The 25,577-nt window shown below is 39.8% G+C and overlaps 1 protein-coding gene across 33 annotated transcripts in view; it reads right to left on the bottom strand.

Annotated features, from left to right (window-relative positions):
• MPDZ (multiple PDZ domain crumbs cell polarity complex component) overlaps positions 1-24,628 on the bottom strand; it is a 134,261-nt gene extending 109,633 nt beyond the window's left edge. For 14 of the 33 annotated variants that reach the window (XM_043546595.1, XM_043546588.1, XM_043546593.1 and 11 more), the window contains exons 1-5: positions 23,866-24,079; positions 12,511-12,582; positions 11,618-11,784; positions 2,167-2,394; positions 872-1,011 (exon numbers count right to left, since the gene is read on the bottom strand). In XM_043546595.1, coding sequence (XP_043402530.1) covers positions 872-1,011; positions 2,167-2,394; positions 11,618-11,784; positions 12,511-12,526 — 551 coding nt within the window. In that variant the 5' untranslated portion in view covers positions 12,527-12,582; positions 23,866-24,079. Of the gene's footprint in view, positions 1-871; positions 1,012-2,166; positions 2,395-11,617; positions 11,801-12,510; positions 12,583-22,932; positions 23,801-23,865; positions 24,111-24,133; positions 24,194-24,404 lie in introns of those variants that run through there. The other 19 variants (XM_043546579.1, XM_043546576.1, XM_043546575.1 and 16 more) reach the window with 14 other exon arrangements.
• Positions 24,629-25,577: the final 949 nt, after the last annotated feature.

The raw sequence follows: 25,577 nt of genomic DNA on the forward strand, positions 1-25,577 counted from the left end.
CACAGAGAGGTAAACTTAGGCAGGGGCATAGCCAGTGGGTTCATGCACATTGCAAATCCACTGGGTAACAAACAATCTGGGGCTGGAGGGGGAGAGTACAGTGGACCAACTCTCCTATACCTCCTAATAGTCTCTAGGAGTACGGGCTTTCCTATGTAGCTCCTAAGCCCAAAAGTTCTTTTTCAAGCCTAGCTTGTGAGACCAAGATTAAGGTATAAAGGATATTTTCACAGACAATTATTGGTGAGTTCCAGGTAACGTTGTCTGGCTATATTTGGTTAATTCCATCCACTTTTTTTTGAAAAGTGTAAGCATATTAGGTTAAGCACTGTTTGTAATGACATTCTGATCCCCTTACTGCTGCTCTACAGTACCTTACTCTGCAAGCAGCAATGGTAACTCCAGTGGGGATACTCCTCCTATTTAAAGTAAGGATACTATTTAAAGTAAAGAATCTTGGTCAAAAACAATTGCCTCGAACATACATCTTTGAAACTATTTTTTAAGAATTGAGGGGACTATTCTATCTTTAAAGGTATAGAATATTCCCCAGCAATACAAACAGGTGTTGTACCAGGGTACTGAGATCAGAATCAACTCCTTCATCTGGTAGAATACATTTTAAAAATACTACATAAGTGATCATATATAGCTCTAATCCAATGCAATAATATGATACTATGATTACATTTATGATTGAAAGTTTATTAACATAAATCTTAAATCTCAATTTAAAAGCAGACTTTAAATGTCTTGGGCCTAAGAGTAAAAGAGAATGTGTGGTGGTACTGTGAATAATGACAAAGCACAAACAAGGACACCAATGACTAAGTTACATTATGATGTCATTATTCAGAACCAATGATCTCACCTATATGCCACGCTTCCTTCTTGGATCTCCTGCACAAATATTCCCAGTTCCCCTCTGTTTTCACTCTTCAATCCCACAACACTAAAGCCCAGCCCACCACTTGGAGGTTTAACCAGCTCTAAGGTCTCAACGAGGCGACCCTGTTCAAGCAAAATAAACAAAAAGGTACAAACGTTAAATATACTCAAAAGCAGCATTGATGAACCATTTTAACAAACTCTTACAACCGGAGTAGACTTCGCTCAAGTCAATAAATTAATAACTTATTGGAACATATAGCAAAACCATGGAATGCTGCATCCAGTTCTTATATCTCTGGGCCATACAAAAGTTAATAGAAGGATTTCAGAGAAGAGAAACAAAGTTGTTATAGCCTGGAAGAAAAGGCTGAAAAGAGCTAGATACATATAGCTTGGCTGAGTGGTGACTAAAGGGAAACCTTAAATGTCCATAAATACTTGAAGGAAGAAGAGCAATTACAGAGTATAAGTAGGTATAATGGAATGAAATTCAAAAAGAGAACATTTAGGCCATCAGGAGAAGCTTCCTGACAGTATTGTCTATTAGACTGGGAAAGACTCTCCCAAGAGAAGTGATGGAAAACCTCTCCCCTGAGTCTCTTAAAAATAAACTGGAAATGCACTGAAAGAACTTCTTGGCCAAATTTTAACCTAACGTCCCTTTGTACAACCTGATTGAAGTCAATGGACTTGTAAGTCAAGGCAGACTTTGGCCCACTATAATGGCAGAGAGATGGACTAGATGGCTTAATAGGTCTTTTTCACATCTAATTCCTGATTTTATTATATACTTTATTAATCCTGTAATACCCCATAACAGCAAAATTCCACTGTGAGAGCCACACAATTGATACGGACTCTGATAATCCACACTCTTTCATATATGGAATGGCAGTTCTTCACATATGGTGAAAGAAGAATACCAGAGTGCAGATCTGCTGTGAAAATATTGCTCCATTAAGAGAAGTGTAGTTAACCATGCCGTAAATAATAAATAGCATAGTATCAATGCTATTTCGTTGAGAATATTTCCACATTTATTCTAAAACTCCAAGTGCTTCTCAAATAAAAAGGCTAGAAATATTTTGTTTCACACAGCAAAACAGTTTAAACGAGGAGGGGGTGTTTGCTTTTAAATACTGTAATTCATTTCTCTTTAAGTAGAAGCATAAAAATGAAAATATTTTGAATTCATTCAACAATAACTTTGTGGTTACCATAAGTTATCAAATACGTCAATGGAAAATTTAACTATTTGCAGGCATGTTGTCTTACCTGTGACATATTTCTGATTAGCTGCTCCAATTCATCACTGGAGCTGGAGGATTTCCCATTAATCTGAGGAGTAACAGATCTCACAGATGCTTCTAGCACATTAGCAGGGCTGCCATTCTGCTGAGCCAATAAATAGGATTCGTTATGTGGTAGGGAATCCACACTAGCACCATGATGGGGAAGCTGTGGGAACTCGCCAGCCGAATGTATGGATGGTGCGACATTTACCTGAAGATCATTCACAACATTATAGAATTTTAGTCTTACAGTTTGGCAAAAAAATAGTTATGGATAAACCGCATCATGATTAACAGATCTTCTTGCCACGACAAAAAACACAAAAATGATCTTAGATTTTTTTTTAAATGACACACTTTTTCCTCATACACACAATATGTTCATTGATATCAAGTTGTGAACCATAAAAATATATAAGTTAAAAAATCATGGAAACAGTTTGCAAGCATCATCTGTATCCTATATTAAAAGTATTTGTTCCTTTTAGTGTAAACAGCCAATACTGTTCTAGCACTGTGGTAATTCAGGACAAATTTGAACAGAGCTGTTGTCACCATACCAGAGAGTCTTTTAAAACCAACTTAACCCCCTTAAATAAAATCTGGATTTATCTTGGGGAGAGAAACCTCACCAATGATGACGGAATTAGAGGTCTCACTGAGAGTTCATGGGTCTGGTCTTTTGTGTCACCATATACTAAGACTGTCACACCCTATTAACCTCTCAGTCAGCTCAAGGGTTTAATTTAAAACTAATGGATGATGTGTCTAAATCCCCTAGACTACTTTGCAAATATTTCAACTCTAGTTTATACCTTTACTATCTGCCCAGAGAAAAGGGCTTGTACATCGTGCTGCCCCTAGAGCCGACCAGAGAATAAACTGACTCAGAGGATCACAATCCTTGCCCTGCTTGCTCTTGGCCAGAAGCAGATTACTTTTTTTTTAAAATGTACAAGTAGAGCTATGCTGACTAGCACTTTGAAGGCAGGGAGTCAAGACTCTGTCTGTTCCCCACTCTTGCCTGTCCACTCACAGAAGCTCTGGAACACCTGCTCTCCCTCCTGCACTGTGACTAGTAATTATGGACTTATTTTGCTATTTACAACAGCAAACACTGTACCAAAACGCTTGCACCATGTCCTATAATGCCAAAGGAAAAATTAGGTAAAATAATAGATTGTAGTTTTCCTTCTTTATCTTTAAAGTTGTCATCATAGTTTCAAATATCAATAGAAAATCTAAACATTCCTGGTTTTTTTTAAATCATTTTCTTAACCCTAATAGTATTATATCAACTCCAATATCACTGCCCTAACTACTGTACTTACACTGGGTAATGAAATTAATCAAATCATCTTGCTATTATTTCTGCCATTCTATAATCACTATTTTGTTCCATCACTTATCTCCTTCTTCAGCTTTAAACTTTCACATTACCTGCAAGTGCCACTCTAGTAAACATCCTCCAACGTATCCAAATGCAGCAGAAGAGTATTTCATTTTATTCATTCTCATTTCAAAGAAAATGTAGACTGAACACACTCTCAGACTGTGAAGTAGTATCCTAAGGTTAATGGTGCAAGTCTCTTTGCTTGAGTTATTTAGAATTGGACAGGGCTGGACAGAGCACTTAAAAATACACTGTAGGACACAATCCTGCATTGACAGGAAGATGAACAAGAATACCTGATAGACATTAAGGCTGAAAATTGCCTATGATTCTATGACTCTTCTTTCTGTCACAAAATGCTAACTCTGTTCATATTTTATTATCTCTATTAATAATTAATCATCTGATTCTTTTCTACTCCTCAGGACAGGGGCTGAGCCAGAAGGTCTCTGAGTGGTTTTGGAGCAGAGGCTCTGCTACACCCTGTTACAATCTCTAATTCAGACATCTGTATCCCTGACTGCACCCTCAAGTCAGAAATTTAACCTTCTAAAGGGCCCATAATTATGTGCGGAATACTATGTCCAAAATTATTTGTCTGTGCAATTTACACCCACAGAACTGGAGGCCAGGATTTGAAAATCTGGTCCTTGGAATCTAAATTCTTGGAATCTCTCTGACCCTTGGAATCTAAATTCAAAACCCAATCCTTGCTTGCTGCCAAATATAGTATAATGATATGAAGGGATGACCTACTCCCTATTGTGCAGCTAACATAATCCAATCAAGTGACATAACTTGACAGTTTGAAGGTTAGTAAACATTTTATTTGCTCTATATCCCTCTCTGTACGCTCCATCTTCAAATGTCAATAACAGTCATGTTTCTTATCATAACACATTTTAAAGGGCCTGATTCTCATTTACAATAAGGCCATTTTACACACTCCTAATCATGTAAAGCACCCTTAAAGCAGGTGTGATAATTCACTCCCACATTACAGTCCCTTTACACTCCCGGAGCAGTGTGAAGTGGCCTGAGTGTAAATGAGAATCATACCCAAAAAGTTCTAGATGTGCAACCTGAGGTCACAACACATGGACCTAAAGCTGCAAACCCCAACAGGCACCTTGCACAACTGTTTTTAGAAATGTGTGTTATAATTGTTTTACTTATGAAAATAATCAAATAGAAGTGTATGCAATTATTTTATCCTTAGACTTATACTTGGGGGCCATTATTCTTCATTTAATATCAGAATGCCAAGGTGTCTCTTACACTACACATGGTTGGCAGGGACCCTCCCTTCCAGGAGAGATTTTACCCTGAGCATATAGAGTGGGGGAAATGCTGTCTTAGTGCCCCCATTTTCCTCTTTCCCTGATACTCCACGGAAGCCTCACCACTCTGTGTGGTTCTCAAGCCACCCCCTTTGATGGGATGTGTAAAATCGCCCTCCAAGACAAAGTCAGAAAAGCACAGAAAGTCTGAAAATAACGCTGATGAAGAGACAAATTTTGGACCACCTGAACAAAGCTAAATAGAAATGCCTTACATAGAAGATCATCCTACAGGTGAGGAAGAATAGTATCCTGCCTTCCTAACATATAGAGCTGGCTGCAGCCACACAACTATGCTCCTCTACCATCATCCCTGACCAGCACATCCCCATAGTCGTAGACCCACTGGCCTCATCCCTGCCCTCTCACCATGCTCTTTAGGAACAGCTGCCATTGAAAAGTGCTCTCAATCTCACGTGGGGCATGGATTGCCTCTGAACAGCCTCTCTGCAGCCTGTCTCCCCACAAAGAGTGACAGTAATGCCTGTCCTGCTTCTAGAACTTTCCATATCGGCAGACAGAAGAGCTAGATGTACCAGCATCCCAACTGGAGTGAACCACAGTGACTCCCTGGGTCTGACCTTTTTAGGAACAGCAGCTCGTCTAAATCATCAAGGTATTGTTTCTCCTCCCTGTTATAGAATAAATCACTTACTTTGCTGGGAGGGCAAAGAGCTCGGTAAAAAAAAAAAAAATCCCTTAGTGTATCCAAAAATGAAAAGCACAGGGTGAGAAAAGCTTCTCCTACGTATGAATTTACAGGAGGAATACTGACATGCCCCTTGGATACACTATAAAAAAAGACTAAAATCATAGATGCTCTTAAAACTACACTCACAAGAAGACTTCTTTTCTTAAAAAAATCTTTCAGCAAAACACTGACTATAGCACAGCTATGATGCATTATTGAATACTAGCTCTTCTACTGTAATTGATGGTGGCACTCCACTTTAGTGATCTTTATCTTTAAAGCTAATTGAAGAAATTGAGTTGAACGTTCAATGGGGATTAGCTTAATGTGAGAGGACTATGTCAAAGTAGCTTCTGACTCCTGATCGGAAAAAAATGTTGAAAAAGTAAAGTTTTTCACACATATTCAGAACTTAATCTCTCTCTCTCTCTCTCTGTCACACACACACACACACTTAATGTTTTGTTTTGTTTTTAAGTATTGATACTATGCAAAGCCATCTTGCTATATGGTACCTGTCCCTTGGCATATGCCATGAGTTCTTCCCCTGAAGGATGTTAACACCCAGGGGAACTGAAAACAAGGAAGGTCATGACCATACTCCCTTTCTTTATGGCTAAATAGGAAGGGGATCCTGATTTGTTTGTTTGTTTTCTTTTGGTAAGGATCACAGTATAGAAAAGGTTGAGAACCACTGGTGAACACAACTCTTAATCACACAGATAGAGGTCATTCCCGGGGGCCATTAAACCACAAATGGAAGTCCTACAAAAATGATGCTTTTGGGTTATAAGAAATATTTTTCACAACATATAAATTGCACTGCTTGGCAGTAATAAAACCATTATAACGCCGTTATAAAGTAGCTTTATAGCCCTGCGATTATGTAAGTACTGTAAGAAGGAACATTACTTTGTTCTATAATTTGGCTTATGCTAATTTGCCTTGATTGGCTTTCCTTTACTGTATGTAACATCTGCAATATTGACATAATTTGGCATTAGACGAAAAGAAAATTCACTGATACTACACAGTGTGTTAAAACTTATGTTACAGTTGCATAGTTAGACTCTCAATGCAATCAAATATTACTTTCATTTGGTTGTTCAAAATGTTTTTAATAAAAAAAATCCTATTCCAGTCATATCCTTAGTACATCAGCATTTAAAGAAACATACTGGTAATCAACATTTTTAGGTCTATCAAAATTAGTTTGTTTAAAACTTAAGTGTTTGTGTGTGTCAGGCTGAGCAGGTGTCACTATTTCCCAAGACCACACAGACCTCAATATAGTATTTAATCTGGTATTTGTGTCTCCTAAAATAATCAAGCTTATTATGCATGCATAATCATAAAGGGTCCAATCATCCTGAAAAACCTGAAATGAGAGGCTAACTCTGCAAAGTTCTCTTTGTAATGTTTTCTGTTCGGGGTACAGAGCACTCAAAAAAGAAAAAAGGGGAAAAAAAAAAAGACCTTAGGACTGGCCCCAAACCCCAACACCGCCCACCCGAGCTCTTTAAAAATGAGCATGTTGTTCAATGGAGGTTAGCAGCATTACCTACATAGCAGCCGTAATCTTCAGTGCCAGCTCAGTATCCCTAGAATCCCGTCCCCCACACCCTGATCCCCGGCAGCACAGTTCCAAAAGAGCCATGCTGATTGCCCCTGCCACTCATACCTCACTGAATCACATGGAGAGTTTTTAGGTCAGAGTAAATTTAGTTTTATGAGCATGTGAAAGATTCCAGGACCAACAGTCACTACTGCAGTGGAAAGACAACAAAACAGTAACTGCGAGTGCTTTTTGTGTGTAATGCTTTGCAGGAATTTCACTTGTTCATCACATCACCTTTCACAGGCAAAAAAATTTTTGTTTCCCAGGGCCTATGTTTAATTTCTTTGCTGTATAGCCTTTACAGCACTGAGCACCTGACCACTGTGGGCAAGCTAGCATATGTCTGCATTGCAGGGGTTATTTTTCCATTCCTGAATCATATGTAAAATGGTCATAGTTCCAAGGGAGAAAAATCTGAGGAATGCAGTCCAGCCAAGGAAGGGATTTTTCTCATTAGCAGTGCCTTGAGCTCTTAAGATGGGGGGAGGAGGGGACGCACAGAGTGAAAGACAGAAAGGAGAAGGGAGGATTGCCATTGCTGGGTGATTAATATGTTTAGAATATTTTTACATGGTGAAAAATTAAATCAAATTATTTAAAATTTGAGAAGTTCAACAAACCACAAGGCAGAATTTCTATTTGTCTTTTCTGTCGTTCCCTTATCTTCAAACACCGAGCTTGCTCTGTAGCATCAGAAAGCAAACATTCAGTAAAGAGAGAGACTGCTGGGGGGAGGGGGAGGGGATGGAGAGAGCATCCTGGTTGCTTTAGTACACTTATATGCAAATGAGTGCTGAAGGCATGATGTTACTAGGAACTGAACTGAATCCATGCTTTTTCTAGTGGGAGAAAGTATTTTTCCTATTCTATCTCCTAACTCTGCATTGTAAGAATCTCAAAATAACCTACAAAAATTGTTTATTTTAATTAAAGTATTTATAGGGCATCTAAGCAATATACTAAAAGGCAGTGCACAACATCAACACCAAAATAAACAAATCAGCAGACCAAAACCAAATGGTCTAGAACAAATTCATACCCTAGAGGTCTCAGGTAAGCCCACCTCTCCTGACGAAAGGGATCAATTCTCAATTAACACAAATAAGAAGGATGGAAAGGTGACAGCAAGCATAAAAACCTCAAGAGAACAGAGGAAATATAAGGGAATGAAAACACAGAGTGGCTCTCTGTGAACTAAAATAGGGAGTCTAATTTTCTGGACCCCAAAGAGGTGGCAACGACCTCTTAAGTACAGTGCAAGTGATATTTGTATATTAGGACTATGTGTTTACCTGATCTCCTGGAGGCTTACTAGCAAATTTTAAATATTTATCAAAGATACATTTAAGAATTAAGCTTCTCACATAATCACCTCCATCCCTTCCCCACACAGCCCCTATGCATGGTACAGCCCCTCCTGAGTTCAGGGAGATAGCCACGGCAGGGGCCTCTTGCAAGACTTTCTGAAAGACCCACTTCTGCAGTGTTGTTTAAAGTGAATCAATGGGACTTTTATATTAAATTGCCATCATTGTTCTCCTTCCCCTAACTTCAGTCTGCATGTCTCTCTCATCTTATCTTCTCTTGAATATTCAACAAGCACCTAGTACATGACGGGCAATCACATAAATAATCCTCAGACAACATTAAGTAGCGGACAGGTTAATGCACCTGCTCTTCTGCTTTCAGACCCTAGAGACCACTGCTCAAATCTCCATTCAGTTTTAAGGGAAAATAAATTTGACATGTTCATCTTAATACCTACTGTGCACAAAACTATCATACAACTTCATTCCTCAACAGGAGCCCAGAGCTTGAACAACAAAAGTATGCTGCATTTCCTTCCTGACTCTGGTACAGGGGTGGGCAAACTTTTTGGCCTGAGGGCCACATCTGGGTATGGAAATTGTATGGTGGGCCATGAACGCTCATGGTTCCTGGCCAATGGGAGCTGCGCAGGTGGACCTTGGGGCAGGGGCAGCGTGCGGAGTTCCCTGGCTGCCCCTATGCATAGGAGCCGGCGGGAGGACTTGCTGCTGCTTCTGGGAGCCGTGCGGAGCCACGGCACGCATGGAGCAGGTCAAGCCCCGGACCCCATTCCCCATCAGGAGCTCGAGGGCCAGGTTAAAATATCTGAGGGGCCGGATGCGGCCCCCGAGCCATAGTTTGCCCACCCCTGCTCTAGTACACCACGTGTCTTCCTTGTCAGTTACACTAGAAAGTAACTTTAGTCAATCTTTTCAAGAGCACAACATTTACACAGCACATACAAAGAAAATAAGATTGGACAAAATTGAAACCTAGGAAATTCCTTGGGAATTTCATTTTGATTTTCTTTAATTGAGCTTCCTGTTTTTCTTTCTTTTTTAAACATAACTGTCAATTGTATTGTTGGAAAACATTTAAATAAGAAAAAATAGCAACCTCAGATAGAATGCTCTTTACAGAGACAGAGAGAGATGCATTTTTAAAAACAGATCCATGCACAGTTGCACACCTATATTTGCAAATGCTTCTGCTCGTGCTGGTGCATGCAGATTAGGTAAATTCACATGCAGATAGCTCACTGGACACCCAAACTGTATTAAAATCACCCAATTTGCAAGCACCATCACAGTAGCAGACTGTCTGAATATAGCTGTGCAATTGCATACGTATGTCCTCAGATAAACCTTTCACTTTTAAAAAATTGTCTCCCTCAAAGAGGGTGTTTGTGTTCCAGATTTGATAAATACTTCATTCACCTAAATTAGTAAAATCATTTAAATAGAGAAAAATCCCATTTATCTCCCCACCCGACACATAGTAATACAAATTCCATTCACTTTTCCGCAAATTCCTGATAACAGTTTCTGGCGCACCTTTATTTCAGATGGCGTGCTCCTACAGACATCAACCACGTAACTCATTCTGTGCCTTTTTTAAAATCAGCATTAAATTTTCATTCACTAATTGTGCATTATGTTCACCTCAGAATTTCAACAGACTGTTTTTTGGTAAGATTTTATTATTATTGCTGTAATGCTCTCAGGCAACTAGTTCCTCCATATCAAATACACGAAGAGTGAAACTTACAATAAAATAGTGTTGTAAATACTTTACAAAAGTATTTGTTTCCCATGTGAAATAGCATCAAGATTAAATCCAAGGGCCAGATTATGCCCGGCTGCTGCACAGCTGTATGAGGGGACAGGAATCTTTTACCAGTTTCACTCCCCAAGCAAGGACCAGTCACAGCTGCAGTCCCATATGCTTCAGAATATAGGGACTGCTTCCTCCTACTGCCCCTGGAGCACGGACTAACCTGAAGGGAATTGTGGGATTTCTGCATCCAATAGCCATAGCTATGCCCCTCTCACACAGGTCAGTGGAACAGCTGGATGCTGAGGCAGATGCACAATCTGGTCCTAAATGTTATTCATTAAACTAATTTTTACTCAAGCTCTCTCTCAAGACAAAAAAAAAAAAATCTAACCCAGCCAATATAACAGAAATGTCTGCTTTCTTACTCATGCTGATAAAGAGCTGAAAATGTAATGTCATATTTTGTGCCTTTTTGTTGCCTACTTACTATTTGTTATTTCTGTATAAGTAAATGGCTCCATTGTGCTTGTGGATCTCAACCTTCCATGAGAAGTAATGGCCACTCCAGTCAGTCTTTCTATACCACCAAAGGTCATACCTCCATTAGGGAAAAGATGCAGTGTAGCACAAAAGGATCATGGTCACAGATCTTTAGAACTAAGCTCTTCTTTTCCATGTGTTTGTAACAAAAGGGAAGCAGGATCTGGCCCAAAACGATCATTCAATGTGAAGGAAAATAGGAGTGACTGTCCATCCTCAGATTTGATTTCTATATGCAAACCCATGTTTAAACAATATGGTATTCTTGCCTACAAGTATGATAAATCACACGAAGAGTGCATGCCCATTGATGGATATAAACCCCCAGATTCTCATCTGATGTAAATCGGGGTAGTTCCATGGAAGTAAATGGTGCTATTGCAGCAAACCATCTGTCCCTAATGCTATAGTAATTTATCATGAGTGTATCCTTTTCCTTCTTTTTTGAGTGCTGGTAGAAGTCAGCCTTCCAACAACTTTCCACATGTTGTCATCATTTTCCTACAGTACACAGCAATAAGCTACAGGCAAACAGCTAGAAAAAGCTATACATATACATGAGCTTCAGTACTTGAGCTAAAGTCTTCTGAAGTCAGTGGGAGTCTTTCCATTGATTTTAATGGGCTTTGGATCAGCCCTTCAGTTTTAGTTATTTAATTTTACTGTTCAACACGCGTTTTGTTAATTTATCACACGCAGCAATCAGATAAACATAAGCTTTTACTACATTTTATCTTTTCTCTTCTCCCCAAGATACTACAGTCCTACCTGATCTCTCAACTGGTGGACAGACGTCTGAAGGTTCAGGATCTGGTTGAAGAGAGGGCTCTGAAGCACTGATTTTAGCAAGCTCAACTTCTCCTCATTTGCTAAGTCACCTCGTTCCCGCAGTTTCGCCTGCAGGCGCTCCACTGCCCGCAGGGCCCGATGTGTATCTGCAGTGATATTCATTACCAGTCAACAGTAGCTTACAAAAGCTCACATGCAGCTAGCAAAGACTATATAAACAACATCCCTTTCCTACCAGCTAAAACTAGAGATGGGTGCAGCTAGCAAAGACTATATAAACAACATCCCTTTCCTACCAGCTAAAACTAGAGATGGGTGATATTTTACAAATTTTAACATTAAGTGAAAAATATTGAACATCAAAAAAGAATTTAAAAAAGACCAATTCTGCCCTCAATTGCGTGGGTGCAATTCCCATGGACATCAATGGAAGGGCAGAAGCCAATAGTAGTGGCAGAATTAAGTCCTATATGTGAAAAATTGTTCATGTAAACTCAGGTGCAGGAATCACAGCTAGTGAGCTTTCAATCGACTGTTGTAACACAAACACCAATAAGTAGAGATATTGTGGTTTGTTTGTTTTTAATTTTCACAAAAGATTTACACAATTTTCCATCTAGCTCTATTATTAAATATGAAAAAATAAAACTGAAACAGACAATAAGAGATAGCTCATCAGGAATAACGTACATAACCTAGAAAATGATGTGCACTTCAAAATACATGCATGAACACAAGAATCCAAACACATCCGATATTTCTATATACAGTAGCTATGTTTGTCACAATGTAGCTCAATTATCTTATACAGTAATGTCTTAAGTTCACATCTTTCGTATAAACCTAGTTTGGCCACAAACATAAAACCTCACCTATTGCTTCCAGCATGTTTTCCACTGCTCGGTTTCTATCCCAAAATTGGAAATGGCAGCTAATATACTTCCCTAAAAATAACAGAAGTAGAAAAGAAAGTGATCACATTAAGAGAATTTTAAGAATCAAATCTTAAAACACTGAAGTTCTTGAAAAACAATCAACACAACCACTCTTTCAACGACTAAAATAAGCTAGCAGCTGATTATATTCTGAAAGTCACTTTTGAACCTGAAAATTAAGAATGGAAACTAGTTTTTTAGGAGCATTCATAATGTTTCTAAATTTCCATAACAATGGTGTTTTTGCCTACTGATGTGCAAGGTGTAGTTTACTATTTTAACCAGACGTTGTAAAATTAGTTTCCAAGTTTCAGAGTAGTTTCCGAATGAGTTTCCAAGTGACACTGTACAAAACTTGATGGCTTTGTTTGCTTGAGCACGTGACGTACTTCCTGCAATATCAATTTCCACGTGTTACATGCACAATTTATGTTTTGAAGTTTTGAGTTCCAACTGTCAGAATCCATGGTTTTGCATCAAAACAAAGCAAAACTATGAGTTTCAAAGGAGTATATGCAATCAGTATCTTTATTTATTATTTACACAGCATCAAAAATCTGATAGCACTTCATAGTCAAGAGGTTACAATCTAAACTGACAATGTACAAACAAAGGATGGAAGATAGGATAGAACAAAAAAACCAAAGGGATGGAAAGGTAAAGACTAGGATGTATCTTGTTAGTTCCATGATTGTTGTGTGCTTACACTGAATACATGCTGGTGTAAACGTCTTTATCAGCACAAGTTTGAGATGTCTCAATTACTCATGAGTAGTGAAGCCACATGTAAGCTATGCATGTCATCCAAAATTACTTCCATTAAAACCTTTATCCAACATTATACCAGCACATCTTTTGTTTGTGTGATATACTTACAGACTATTTTACAAACGTTTTAGAAAGATTTTAAAATTATTATTGGGTCTATTTTTTTTTTTAAATCCATCCACCTGAAAAGTCAGGAGCTTCACTTACCATGAAGCCAACTGTACAAGATCTCAGAAGGAGCCACAGAAAATTCATAAAATTACCTTACATAGATTTTTTTAAAAATAGAAAAGCTATGTTTAAAATGTAATACCTTGCAGCCCTGCAGGACTAGAACAGGATAATTCCCATCTCAAGCTCTACAGTACCAAGAGACATTGGATTTTAAATCCATCACTGGTCCAGGATTGAATTTTGCCATCTTGACTCTCAGACAGATGCAATTTTATTTGCAGCAGAGATTTGGGTGGAGAGGGGGGAGGAATTCCATATGTGGAGGAAACATTTTTTCGATATTTTCATTTAATTATGGTGCATTTCTGAAGTTGCTCAAAAGTCTGGAGCATTTGGGTGCTGGGAAGGTGGATTAGTGGGCAGAGTGCGGGCAAGTACATGATAAAATGTATCTATCACATGGATATTACCTCCGTATCTGCAACAATATTATGTTCCTATGTGATATATATGCAATATATTGTATCCTAACTTAAATCTGGTTAACACATCAATGTGTAAAGAACCGTGGTCTATAGGTGTTTAGAAGAAGAGTATTGTCAAGGAGACCAGAGAGGTGGGAGACATGGTGAACCTGGTCATTTAAGAATTCTATGTGGTGGGGCACAGATGAAGGCATGGGGGCAGGAACAGGAGAACAACCCCACAGGGCAATTAATTATGCAGTTTGGAAAGAATAAGAATGTAAGGGGAATCCCTCCCTACATAGAAACCGAGAAAAGCTCTACCTGCCCAGATTCATTTGAACAAGTCATGAACAATGGAAAGTGGCTGATAAACCTGGACTGTGTTTTGAGTTAGTAGAGAAACCCAAAATCTAGTGGGTTTAAATACAGTTTAAGTGTAAACATCTCTTTAGTTCCAACAAGTCTTAACATTTCACACCATTTTATTTTTGGATGCTTTCAATGATTCACAATTAGTACAATTGTCTTTTTCACGACAATTCATCACTTCAGATCAAGCTTGGAATTCAGATTCTCCAAGTGACTGAATGAAAAGTAACCTTATTTCATAACCCACACTACACTGACACACAGAGCAGTAACGGACACTACACGCACTATTGAATTTGTTCTCTCATTTCATCTGGCAGAGCCGATGCCCATACATGCCTATCAGATCTCAAGAAGTCTAAAACTGAAGGAGGCCATGGTTTCCCTGGATCAACTTCCATAATATTGCATATAGCTATATTTTATAAGAGAGTGGATAGATTAGGTGGTTTTAAATATTGAAGAGGAACTGGCTTCCCCAAATCAGTCTGTCCAGTTACCTTTCTTGCCAGATACGCAAATACCTAAATTTATCAAATCAAATCCTTTATTCAAAGCACATATTTGGGCGTAGAGAGGTTTCTGTAATTTGATGGACAAGTCTGCAGTTCTCTCGCCATTCTAATCCATTCATACCAATTATGTTTCCCTCAAGCCCAGCCAAGCCCCATTTTGAAAACAAGTAGGGAGTAAGTCCCCATTCCTCATGTGCAGCAAAAGAGCACATAGCCCAGCTCAGGAGGGACACGAAAAGGTGTCCACAATCCTAAAGCTGCTGTACACTGGAACAGTCCATGAACATTTAAGGTTGGTCAGAATGACTCCACTTGCCAGGAGCTCTTATATCAGCTCTCCAATAAATTCTGCCTAAATTAAGGTGACCCTCCTGTGAGTGAATTCTCTTCCAGATAGAACAAAAAGTATTGATGAGTGAGAGGTGGAGGAACTGGTATGGGAACAGTCCTGTAATTGCGCATGTTGAAAGATGAGTATGTTAATGGATGAGAAGCAGATTGTTCTTTATAGATGTATTGATATGTGAAGCTGATACACACAAGATGAGGAGCTTGTCTGGGTTTTATTTATTTCGGGGGGGGCAGGTAGGTGAGATAAAATTTAAAATGTTAGGTTCCAGATACTTTGTCTCATTAGTATATTGTTATGTTCTGTCATGCTATAGTCTCTTTTAGAGTTTGCTGTTTATATGATCCTTTAAGTTCTGGATACTTGCTATATAGTGGTCACTTTGTCAGCAAACCAATTATTTACCTTAATTTGGTATTTCTATATTTCAGTAAGGGTCTCTCATTAACTGATCCCAACACTGAAATAAAAGCCTACTGTGTTCTTTTGTTCGTTGGTTATGTCAGTAATCTGACCAGGACTGAAGCAGAGCAATCAGTAGCTTCTCAATCATAACAGCTTTCACTACTATGCCTTGGAAGAGCTCTGTATTTAACCACACAAACACCATGAGCAGTTACAACAAAAGCTCTTGGCTCGTTAAAAAAAATTATTTTAATAGTTTTCTGGTATTTTACTCTCTGCTCATTGGGACAAATTCTACCTTCAGATATGGAGGCATAGCTGAATTTACAACTGTATATTTGAGGGCAGGATTCAGTGTATTGTTTGTATTACACTCTTAGAAGATTGAAAATAAGGTGCATGTTCTTTTTTATTTTCTCATTTTCAATATGGCTACTCTGATTAGTTATTTGTATTAAAGTAGCACCTAGAGGTGCCAATCCAGCTTTTTTACAGACATATCTGATTAAAACACAGTCCATGCCCCTAAGAGTTTACTATCTTAACTTCACATAGATTCTACTACTCTGTTTCTGCCGAGCTGAAGTCACCATTTCTAACAACTACTCTATGCACTAGCTTCATCAGTATTGCCGATGCTAATATGCACAACCATAGCAATGTTAATTGGACACCTGTTGCTGTAATGTTAACAGGTCATTTGTGTGTTATCGTTGGCTGGATTAATAAGGAAGGTGTTGGGGTGTTATACAATTATGTTATCTATGTCTGATTGCTAAATTATCAAACAACAAGATCTTTCAGGTGAAATGTTTAAAAGCTTTCAGTGCTCCCACTTCAGCCAATGATAAGACTCCCTCTGATTTCATGGGGAGCAGAGTTAAGCCAATGCTGAGCAGAAATGCTTTAGAAAATCCTGGCCTTATAATCTCCACCACAGGAGCCTGCAGTATTTAATGTTATTGTCTTTTTTATTAGGCTAACACTTATAAGCCCTAATCAAGGGTCAGGGCCCCACTATGCTAGGCACTGAAGAGATTAATCAGTGGACAACCCCTGCCCCAGAGAGCTTACTGTCTGATGTGACAGAAAAGGTGGACAAAACAAATAAACGGGGTGGGGTGAATGGGAGGATGAGGTAAAAAAATTTAGAGCATTGCAGAAAAAACAGCAGTCATGGGTTGGTGATGGTGATAAGACAACAAAATTAGGCATTAGAACTAAGTGGCAGGGTCTAGATTCCCTCAATAACTGGAAAGAGAAGTGAAACTGCCCTCTGTTATCATTGTACAAGCCAATAAAAACTGGACACTCACCATTTTAAGTTATAATTTAAGCAATGATTTAATAATCATTCAGTTATCACTAAAGCAGCAGAGGCAATGATAATCATCAGGATTATTTAAATATGAGGTTAAATTCACACCAGGGTTTATGATGGCACAGGCTACTGGAAGGACACAGAGGTGGCAAAAGTGGCAGCACCTTTTCCCTTCTGCTGAGGAAGGACAACATGGGACCAAAACAGCAACAAAATGTAGGTGATACTGGCTAGAAAGAGGCTTGGTGAGGGCAAATTCAGGGCCTCCCATCCACCAATCTCCTAGAGAGGTTACTTCCAACATCCTAGACATAGATATTAAAGCCAGTCCCCTAGAATAATCTCAAAGGGAGGCAGCAGCAGCAATGCACTTGCTCTCTTCTGGGTCGAATCCTCCTTTGCTGGACCAGGAGAATGTAATTTACACCTCCTTATTTCAACTTTAGGGCCAATTCTGCAGAGTGATTGGCAAGCAGCGTTCAGCATGTTGCAGCTTTGAACGCTTAGTGCCTGATCCTGCACCACTGACATCAACGGGTGCAGGAGTAGGGCCTTCTTGAATCTAGCCGTGAGTTTTATGTTGACAGTACCCCTTTAACTACAGCAGTGAAACCATTTAACGCAACCATCAAAAGCTTCACCGAAAAGAAAAACTGGCCCACATCTAATGAGTTCTTTTATGTTTGATTATATAATTTCCAAGAGAGCGCTTCATCCTGCTTCATTGATTGGTACTCTATCCAGTATTTCACAAATCCTTTTTAAGATAAATACCTTGGAAACTAATGCTTATAGCGCTGGATTAGCAAACACGCAATGCCGAAGATAGAAAGCACTGTAATAGGCTTTATCCTACAGCCATTACTGTACTGGTAGCATTTTCAGAATAGAGCAGAAATGCCTGTATTAAGACGGATATCCAGGCCCAAATGTTGGCTATAAGGCTTAGAGACTAAACAGAAATCTGCTTCAATTAAACAAAAAGAATATTCAGGACACACATTTTATATATACTAAGGCCAACATTTCCAAATGTTCGATCTACATTTACACTTGAATTTGGCCTGCTTAGCACGCCTTTTTTCATCCTGTCCTCCTCCCCGCCCCTGTTGTCTGGCTGCCATCTTGTGGTCGTCGTCAGTGGCACCGAGTACAAACTGCAACCCACAAGTAGGGGACGCTACTATCTACTGCCAAGTCTCCCTGCCACTACAGCTTGCAATCTCCAAAGGTAAGCTTGTTGTCACCTAGCCTCACTACCACCACTGGTTGCAACCCCAGAGGGGGAGGCAAACATTGAACTCTGGGCTGCCACAAGGCATACAAATGTTGTTTTGCTTTGATCATGTTACTTTGTTTCTAAGGTATATAGGTAGGTTAATTTGGGCACAGGATAAAGAAAATCCCACTTTTCCCACAGAACCCTGCTATATTCTTACTTTCACCTCCATGGAGAATCATGGCTATGCAACTGCCTGAAGTGCTTTTCTAGGAGTGCCTACAAAGGCTGAGTGAAACAAACAAGAATTGCACAGACTGTATTACCTTTACTGTGCTCAGTAAACGCTATGCACAAATCACAACCTTCTGCTGGTGGTGCTTGGAGCGACTTGGGAATGGCAAAGGGTAAATGGGGAAGAGCAGAGACAAGGGAGGTAAGAAGAAACGTAGGAGCGATATAAAGAGGGGAAGGCACAAGAAAGGAGCTTTACTGACAGGACATCCATGTTCCAGATTGAGATTAACCACGTGTTCCCTCAGCCAGTAGAGTCTAGAGCACACCCTTCTGCATGATGGGAGGAGGACTGATTTAATACAAGCAAAAGCAATTTGCACTGAGGATTTAATATAAGCAAAAGCAATTTGCACTGTCTACACAGTTCATGAACCAAGCAAATTTCCCTTGACTAAAGTATGTAACTGACAGGCCCAAGAAGCCTGAAATCTAAATTTTAAAAGTTACACCAATAAAAGAGGATTTTGAGACCCTTAAAGTAAAAAAGCAATTAAGTATTTAAAAAATTGACAGTTCACAAACCACTGTAGGTCATATTAAGACTGTAAATAATTCAATATGAAAAGCTTTATTCCCAATCTCTGCAAATTGAGCAGAATTTTGTATGAACCAAGATGAAAAAAGATGCACAAAATAAAAGAGAACGCATTGAGCATATATTAATTATGACAGTGAATAAAAATATGTTTTACTTTTGCTAAAAGTCATGTTAAATATTTTTGAGGGATGGATGAAAAATAATTTTAATATTTAAATTAGCTTCTAGTTTTATTTAGTTTATTTTTATAAGTTTTATTTTGGTAACGCTTTCGTATAAATCATACTGCTGTTTAACTGGAACTTACCACAACACTGTATGAAACAGTTATCTATACACCTGTTCTTAATATTACAATCTGTTCTGTGATAAGACACAAAAACATTCAAGTACTCTATTTACTAACACGTAATTTTTAATTAAGTATATTTTTAGTGTGATTCAAAATTTTAAACACGTTTAAGGTTGTTTTTTTTTCCCTACTGACAAATGCACCTGATTCCATTTATTCAGAATTATTTTAACTACTATTAACTGCAAGCAGCATTATAAAATGGAAATCTATTAGGCGAACTGAATTTTTCATAATGAAATTACATTATATTTTGGTAAACTACTTTTTAAAAATAGCATCTATATGAAATGCAAACTTATATTACGTGGATGGAATTACAGTACATATCTGTGTCACTTCAACCAATTATAAAGCTAACCACAAGATGTAAAACAAGGAAAGCTTTTCAACAAATATACTTTGGTCATTAGTATTTCAAATCCAAACATGTTTACACTCTTAAACATTTATAAATTGAACCATTTCCTCTAGGACTCCTAAAACATCTACATATTTTACAGGACATTAAATAGTTCCCAGCACAGTAAGCAACAGTTCAAAAAAATGTCTCTCAAAGATTCAGTGTTTTTCTTACAACTGAAGGACATGAAAATATAAAACAATGTTTTCTGTACTAAAAGACTATTAAATTCAGCATATTTTTCCAATGCCATATTAGAATATGTAACAGGTTTCCTCTGACTATGCTAATGTTTTTAATGGAAAGACCTGCTCCAAATAACAATGAGAATTCCACCAACTTAGCACCTTAATTCTTTTTGGGCCACTTATTTCTCAACTACCAGCCAAAAGAGCCCCAAATCTTCTTTCCAAGATAGTGGAGGGCACATATTTACACATAAATGTATAGACATGTACAAAAGGAACAAAATTAAATATTACTATATGATCTAGGTAGGAGTCCCAATGAGTGAAATAAAAATATCATTGCTATGAATATTAAATTAATGAGGTCATATTCATTAAACATGGTAGCCTGCTGACTTCAGGTACCTCAGTAGGATGCTCTTAAAAGTCACTTAAGCAGCTGATTTATTGAACTCTTGTGAATTTCACAGAAATCATAATCTATTGGGTAACAACTGTATTTTACTTCTTTGGAGCATGGACTGGATGATCCTGAAAGCCTTCAGATGGTTTTAAATCTGATTATTAAAATGTGGCCTGTGTGTGAGGAGATTTATTCTACAATAAAATACTGAAACTGGTCTATAAATTGATAAGCTGTAAAAAGTTTCATTGAACTGTGTTCTGTGGATTTCAAAGAAACACAAAACCAGAAAAAAAAAACAAGGGGCATGTACTAGCATTAAAGCAAAGCTTTTTCTTGTTTCCTCATGCTGATATCAATTAGATGGCCTAGGGCAGATTTTATACCAAAGGAGGAAGAATGTATTCAGACAAAAATCTTCTCAATAGTAGGCTGGAGTGTAAGGTTCTGGGAGCATATTCATAAAAGCCAGTGACATAAGTAACTGATTATAGGCACATTTCTCTGCTAGCAAAAAGGAAAAGCATTAGCACGGTACCAAAATGGATAATCAGCAAGGGAAAAAATCCATGTAGGTAGACCAAAGTAGGTAGGTAGCTGTAGGTGCATTTTTTCCCTCTCTCTAAATAAAGCTGGGATGCTGAAAGAAAAGAAGTAAACTCTTTGAAAATATCTTTCTATGGTATTTATTATCTGACCATGCCTGGGCTATCATATAAATTAGTCACTTTCATTATATAACTACTCTAGTATGCATTTTGAACCATTCTTCCATACAAAAATAAGCATGGCAGCTATAGCAACTTAACATCAACTATCCCAGACAGCTGTAAAATAAAAATGACAGTCACACACACTGGATATCTAATTCTCCAAATAAATATATTTTAACTCTAACAGAATATGTCTGTACAGTTTGAATTATTTCATAATTTTATTTTCTTAGGCACATTAAACTAAAACACTACAAATTGCATCGTTCTCTCTATCTTGCTAACAAATGTTTTTTTCTCTTAAGTGACTGACTTTTTTCCCCCCATTTCCCTTCACATAAATTGTCGGCTAATCAGGAAAGTTTTCAGGACATATAATATGCAAACTCAGACATTTAATGACAAATACATTAATGTTGAAGCTAAATAGGAAGCGGAAGCTCATTTTCTAAAATACAGTATTTGTTTAATTAAATATTTTAAAACTACATTACTTTTTCTCTTGTACCCATTCTTGTTTTCAAATGCAAAGCAAATCATTATTCTAAAGTAACATTCCCCCACTTTTTCTTTTTTAGTTTTGATTCCCCCCCCCGGCCACAAGTTGTCCATTTGAGAAGTGAGAGAAGTGGGTATTCACCCACGAAAGTTTATACTCCAATACCTCTGTTAGTCTATAAAGTGCCACAGGACTCTTTGCCGCTTTTATAGTAATGCAATGGGTCTTGTCCTGCTAAAAATTATATCAATGGACATTTTAACGCTGATTTCAGTGGGAGCAGGATTGGACCCTTACAGATACTACTTAGATTGTAATATCTCCAGGGCAGGGGTTGTCTTTTTATTCTCTTTGTACAGCAGCTAGCAACTTGGGGTCCTGGTCCATGACTAAGGACCCCAGGTAATACAAATAAATAATAATAATGGACCCTAATTAGCAATCAGTGCTCAAGCAAAACTTCACGGAAGGGGTTGCTATTCTTCTCTCTCACATTCCTCTTTATAAGAAATTCCAGCAAACTAACATTTTCTTTTCAACTGGCAGCAGGTGATATGGGGCAAACAAACTAGTGCTGTATGAGGTACCATTTTTAAAACTGGAGGGTAAATACATCACAACACCAGTCAGAAACTAATGCGTCCATCTCATGAAATGTAAATATGAAACAGAGTGCAAACAACGTTACCTTTCCCTCAAAAAGTATTATAGCTTATGCCACACCTATGTAATCAGTTTAATCTTCTCAAGTGTTTAAAAGCATATAAACCTAAGTAAACATAATAAATAAAATAAAGTTATCCAGACACAAGGCCAAAATCTATCCTCTGATACCTTGCACAATTCCCACAGGGCAAACATGACTACCTGTGGGCAGAAACTGGCCCTTGTTTGTACTCTGCTAGAAAAAAGTCTAAATATGTTGATTCAAAGAAATATTTTTTCAAGATCAGAATTCCTGAAATTGCAGTGAAATTGTGAACACAGAGTCATCACGATTTCCCAACACCAAATGTAGTTTATCACAAGATAGGCTACAAATAGCTTTGCACTCTTATTTGCAGCTCCATCAAGTTCTTCAGCTTCAGCTTTTATGGAGTCTCCCATACAAACATTCTGCCTGCAGGCACTAATCTGGGGAATATGGGGTGGAGAAGGGTTTTCTTTTTTAGCCAAGTGGTTCAAAGACAAATAATCACAAGAATTTGGGGAAGGATTTGTGCATTCCTAGGTTCATCCACTCACTACAACTCAAAGCAAAAGGTTTTTCAGATTCACCACACGTGCAGTTCTTCTTCCCAGCAGACCAAGAGCACCGTGCAAATTCTGTAGGACTGATGGTGTGGATGGGGGATGCTCCTCATAACCTGCATTCTCACCTTTCTGTCTACTCCAGGAAATTAGGAGTGCAATATGTTCATTGACACCCTTAAACTGGAGCTCAGACTTTATCCTGTTGAATGAGGGGGCATGGGGGAGGCGGGGAGAGCTGAGTAACACAAGACCGTTTGCAAAATACCAAAATAAAAACAGGGTTTGTGCGTGCAGAGCCCACGAGGCGAGCTGGGTGGAGGGGGGGGGGGGGGGCTCCGGTCCGCTCGGGGGGTTACAAAATGCCCACGCCAGAAGCTACTTGCAATACCCGGCGGAGACGTGGCTTTTTGTTTACAGCAGGATCTCTCCTGGCCCAGGCCGGCGATGGAGCAGCAGTGACCAGTATCCCTTCGCCGCCTCCAGGGACGCGCCCTTAAGAGCCAAGCCGAGTAAACATTCGCGGCAGAGCATCTTTCCCCAGTTCTCCCCGCTCCTCCCCCGCGCTTTCCGACAGCCCCGGGTCTAGCAAGGGCCAGCCGGCGAGCGTGGCCCGCGGCGGCAGCCTTGCACGGGCGCTGCACGCCGGCCACCCGCCCGAAAGCCCAAGAAAGAAGCAACAGGCTCAGCCCACCAGCAGCGGCTTCCCCTGTTCGGCGCAAGGCCTTGTGGCGCCCTCCCCTCCTCCTAGCAACACCCGGGGGCCACAACCCCAGCGCCCCCCCCCACAGGAAACTTTAAGGGGGGGAGGGTGTTATGGCTAAATCCCTTCTTTGGGGTGAGAGGGGAACCCCTCCCCCCCCCGCATCCTTTTACAGTTACACCGAAAGGGGCAGCCGCGGGGGGGGGGGGAGACAAAGGCAGAGCCCCCCCCCGGGGGGCAAAGACACCCAGGCGCCTCTCCCTCGGCGCCCACCGAACGTTCCCCGGGCGGAGCGAGCGCTACCCTCCGGGGCACCCCCCGGGCTCGCCGCCGCCCCGCCCCGCCGCGCTCAGCTTACCCGGCTTGCTGCTCCAGGCACCCCGCAGCCGAGCCGGGGGATGGGAGGGAGTGGGGTGACGGGTGGGGGGGGGGGAGAGAAGACCACTTGCAGCCCTCGTCTGCTGCCTCTGCAGACCTTCCTGCCCCCCGCCCCCAAGTAACGGCCCTGAGAGGAGGTGCGGGATAAACACGCAGAGGCTACCATGAAACTTAATCCTGCCCAACCATCAGGCCGCTAGACGGCGAGCCGCCCCCTCCCCCTTCCCTCTCCCTCCCAGCGACCAGACGTTCTTAAGCCGAGCCCCGCAGAAGTGGGAGTAGGAACCGACTGCAAAGAAGCAACCATGACAACAGCAGCCAGCAACAGGAGGGGGGCCCCCACTTGCTGCCCTCGCCCTCCTTGTGCCGCGTCTGCCCTGCCTGCTTTGAGGGAAGATGCCGGAGGGCCGCGGAGCTGCCCTGCTCAGGAGCATATTTGCAAAGTGGCGGCCTCCGCATTCGCATGCCACAAGCGTGTCTTCGGGGGGCGATGGCTCCTGGAACACATTACACTTACACACACACACACCGGTACCTCACATGTGCAGTTTGTGGAGACAGCACGCAGAGTGCTGCATAGTGCCGTCCCGCTGGAGGTTGCAAATTCAGACCCCGATCCCGCAAACACACAGGACTAAGCAGGAAAGTAATGCACACGCTTTTGCGCAGGATTGGGGCTTTAGTGGCCTTTTGAAAACTCGGTTCAAGCTGGTCTGGCCTCACGCAGGTTTTAAGCGTTATTCCCTATAGCCCTTTACCTAGTTCTCGTTCCACTCTAATTTTAAAGGGACATCAACTTGCAATCCAGTCATTTTTTAGAAGTTATTTGTCTCAGCCTGAGCCGCCTCCTCTCCTTACAGTTACTGTGGTTTTGCAGTCACATTTTCCTATTTTTTTGCAAGTGACTATACCAAGTGAAATGTATAAAGGAAATTGGAAAAAAAAATAGTGCCAGAGTGATTGTTTCCCCTACTTCCTCTGAGAAACTGTTCCACCATCAAATGGGTTTTACCACTAGTACATGTGGGCCTAATCTTGTATGTCTTACTCAGGCAACACTTATTAATTCAGGAAAGACTGCATAAATGACCCCTCCCCAACTTGTATGCTACAGTTTTCTTGTTACTGTTTTCCCTTCTAAAATTGACGAAATGTGAAGAGATTTTTCTTATAGAGAAAAAAATTGGGGAGGGATAGGTGTATTATACTGTACAAAGTAAATAAGGGAACCATGCTTCCTGCTGTTTGTTCAGTGAGAAGGATATTTTGTTCAGGGTTTGAACAGAGAAGGGAAGAAGAGAAAAAACTTGAAAATTTTTTTGTTATTAAATAGGATTGCAGGGCTAAACGAAAGGGGAGGTCTTGGGGTTTTTTTCAAGCTTTTATTTGAATTTGAAATAATATCCAAAAAACACAGATGGAGATCACTATGTTCCCTTCACATATATATACACACAAACATCCCTAGAATAAAATACAACAAATATGTAAGTGGAATAAGAGCAATGACAGTGAAATTTATTTTCAGCACAAAAAAGGAATGCTAATGCTTGTTTTCCTTTGTTTGCTGAGCATTTTGCTTCCTATCTGATGTACTTTTTTATTTAGTAACTATCACTAGGGTCATTATTTACCTTTATATTGCCAAGAAATCACCTCTTGTTCCATTTACTCAGGCAGCTCTGTTGTGAT

The sequence above is a fragment of the Chelonia mydas genome, chromosome 5, assembly GCF_015237465.2.
Source record: "Chelonia mydas isolate rCheMyd1 chromosome 5, rCheMyd1.pri.v2, whole genome shotgun sequence".
Classification (NCBI taxonomy): Eukaryota; Metazoa; Chordata; order Testudines; family Cheloniidae; genus Chelonia; species Chelonia mydas.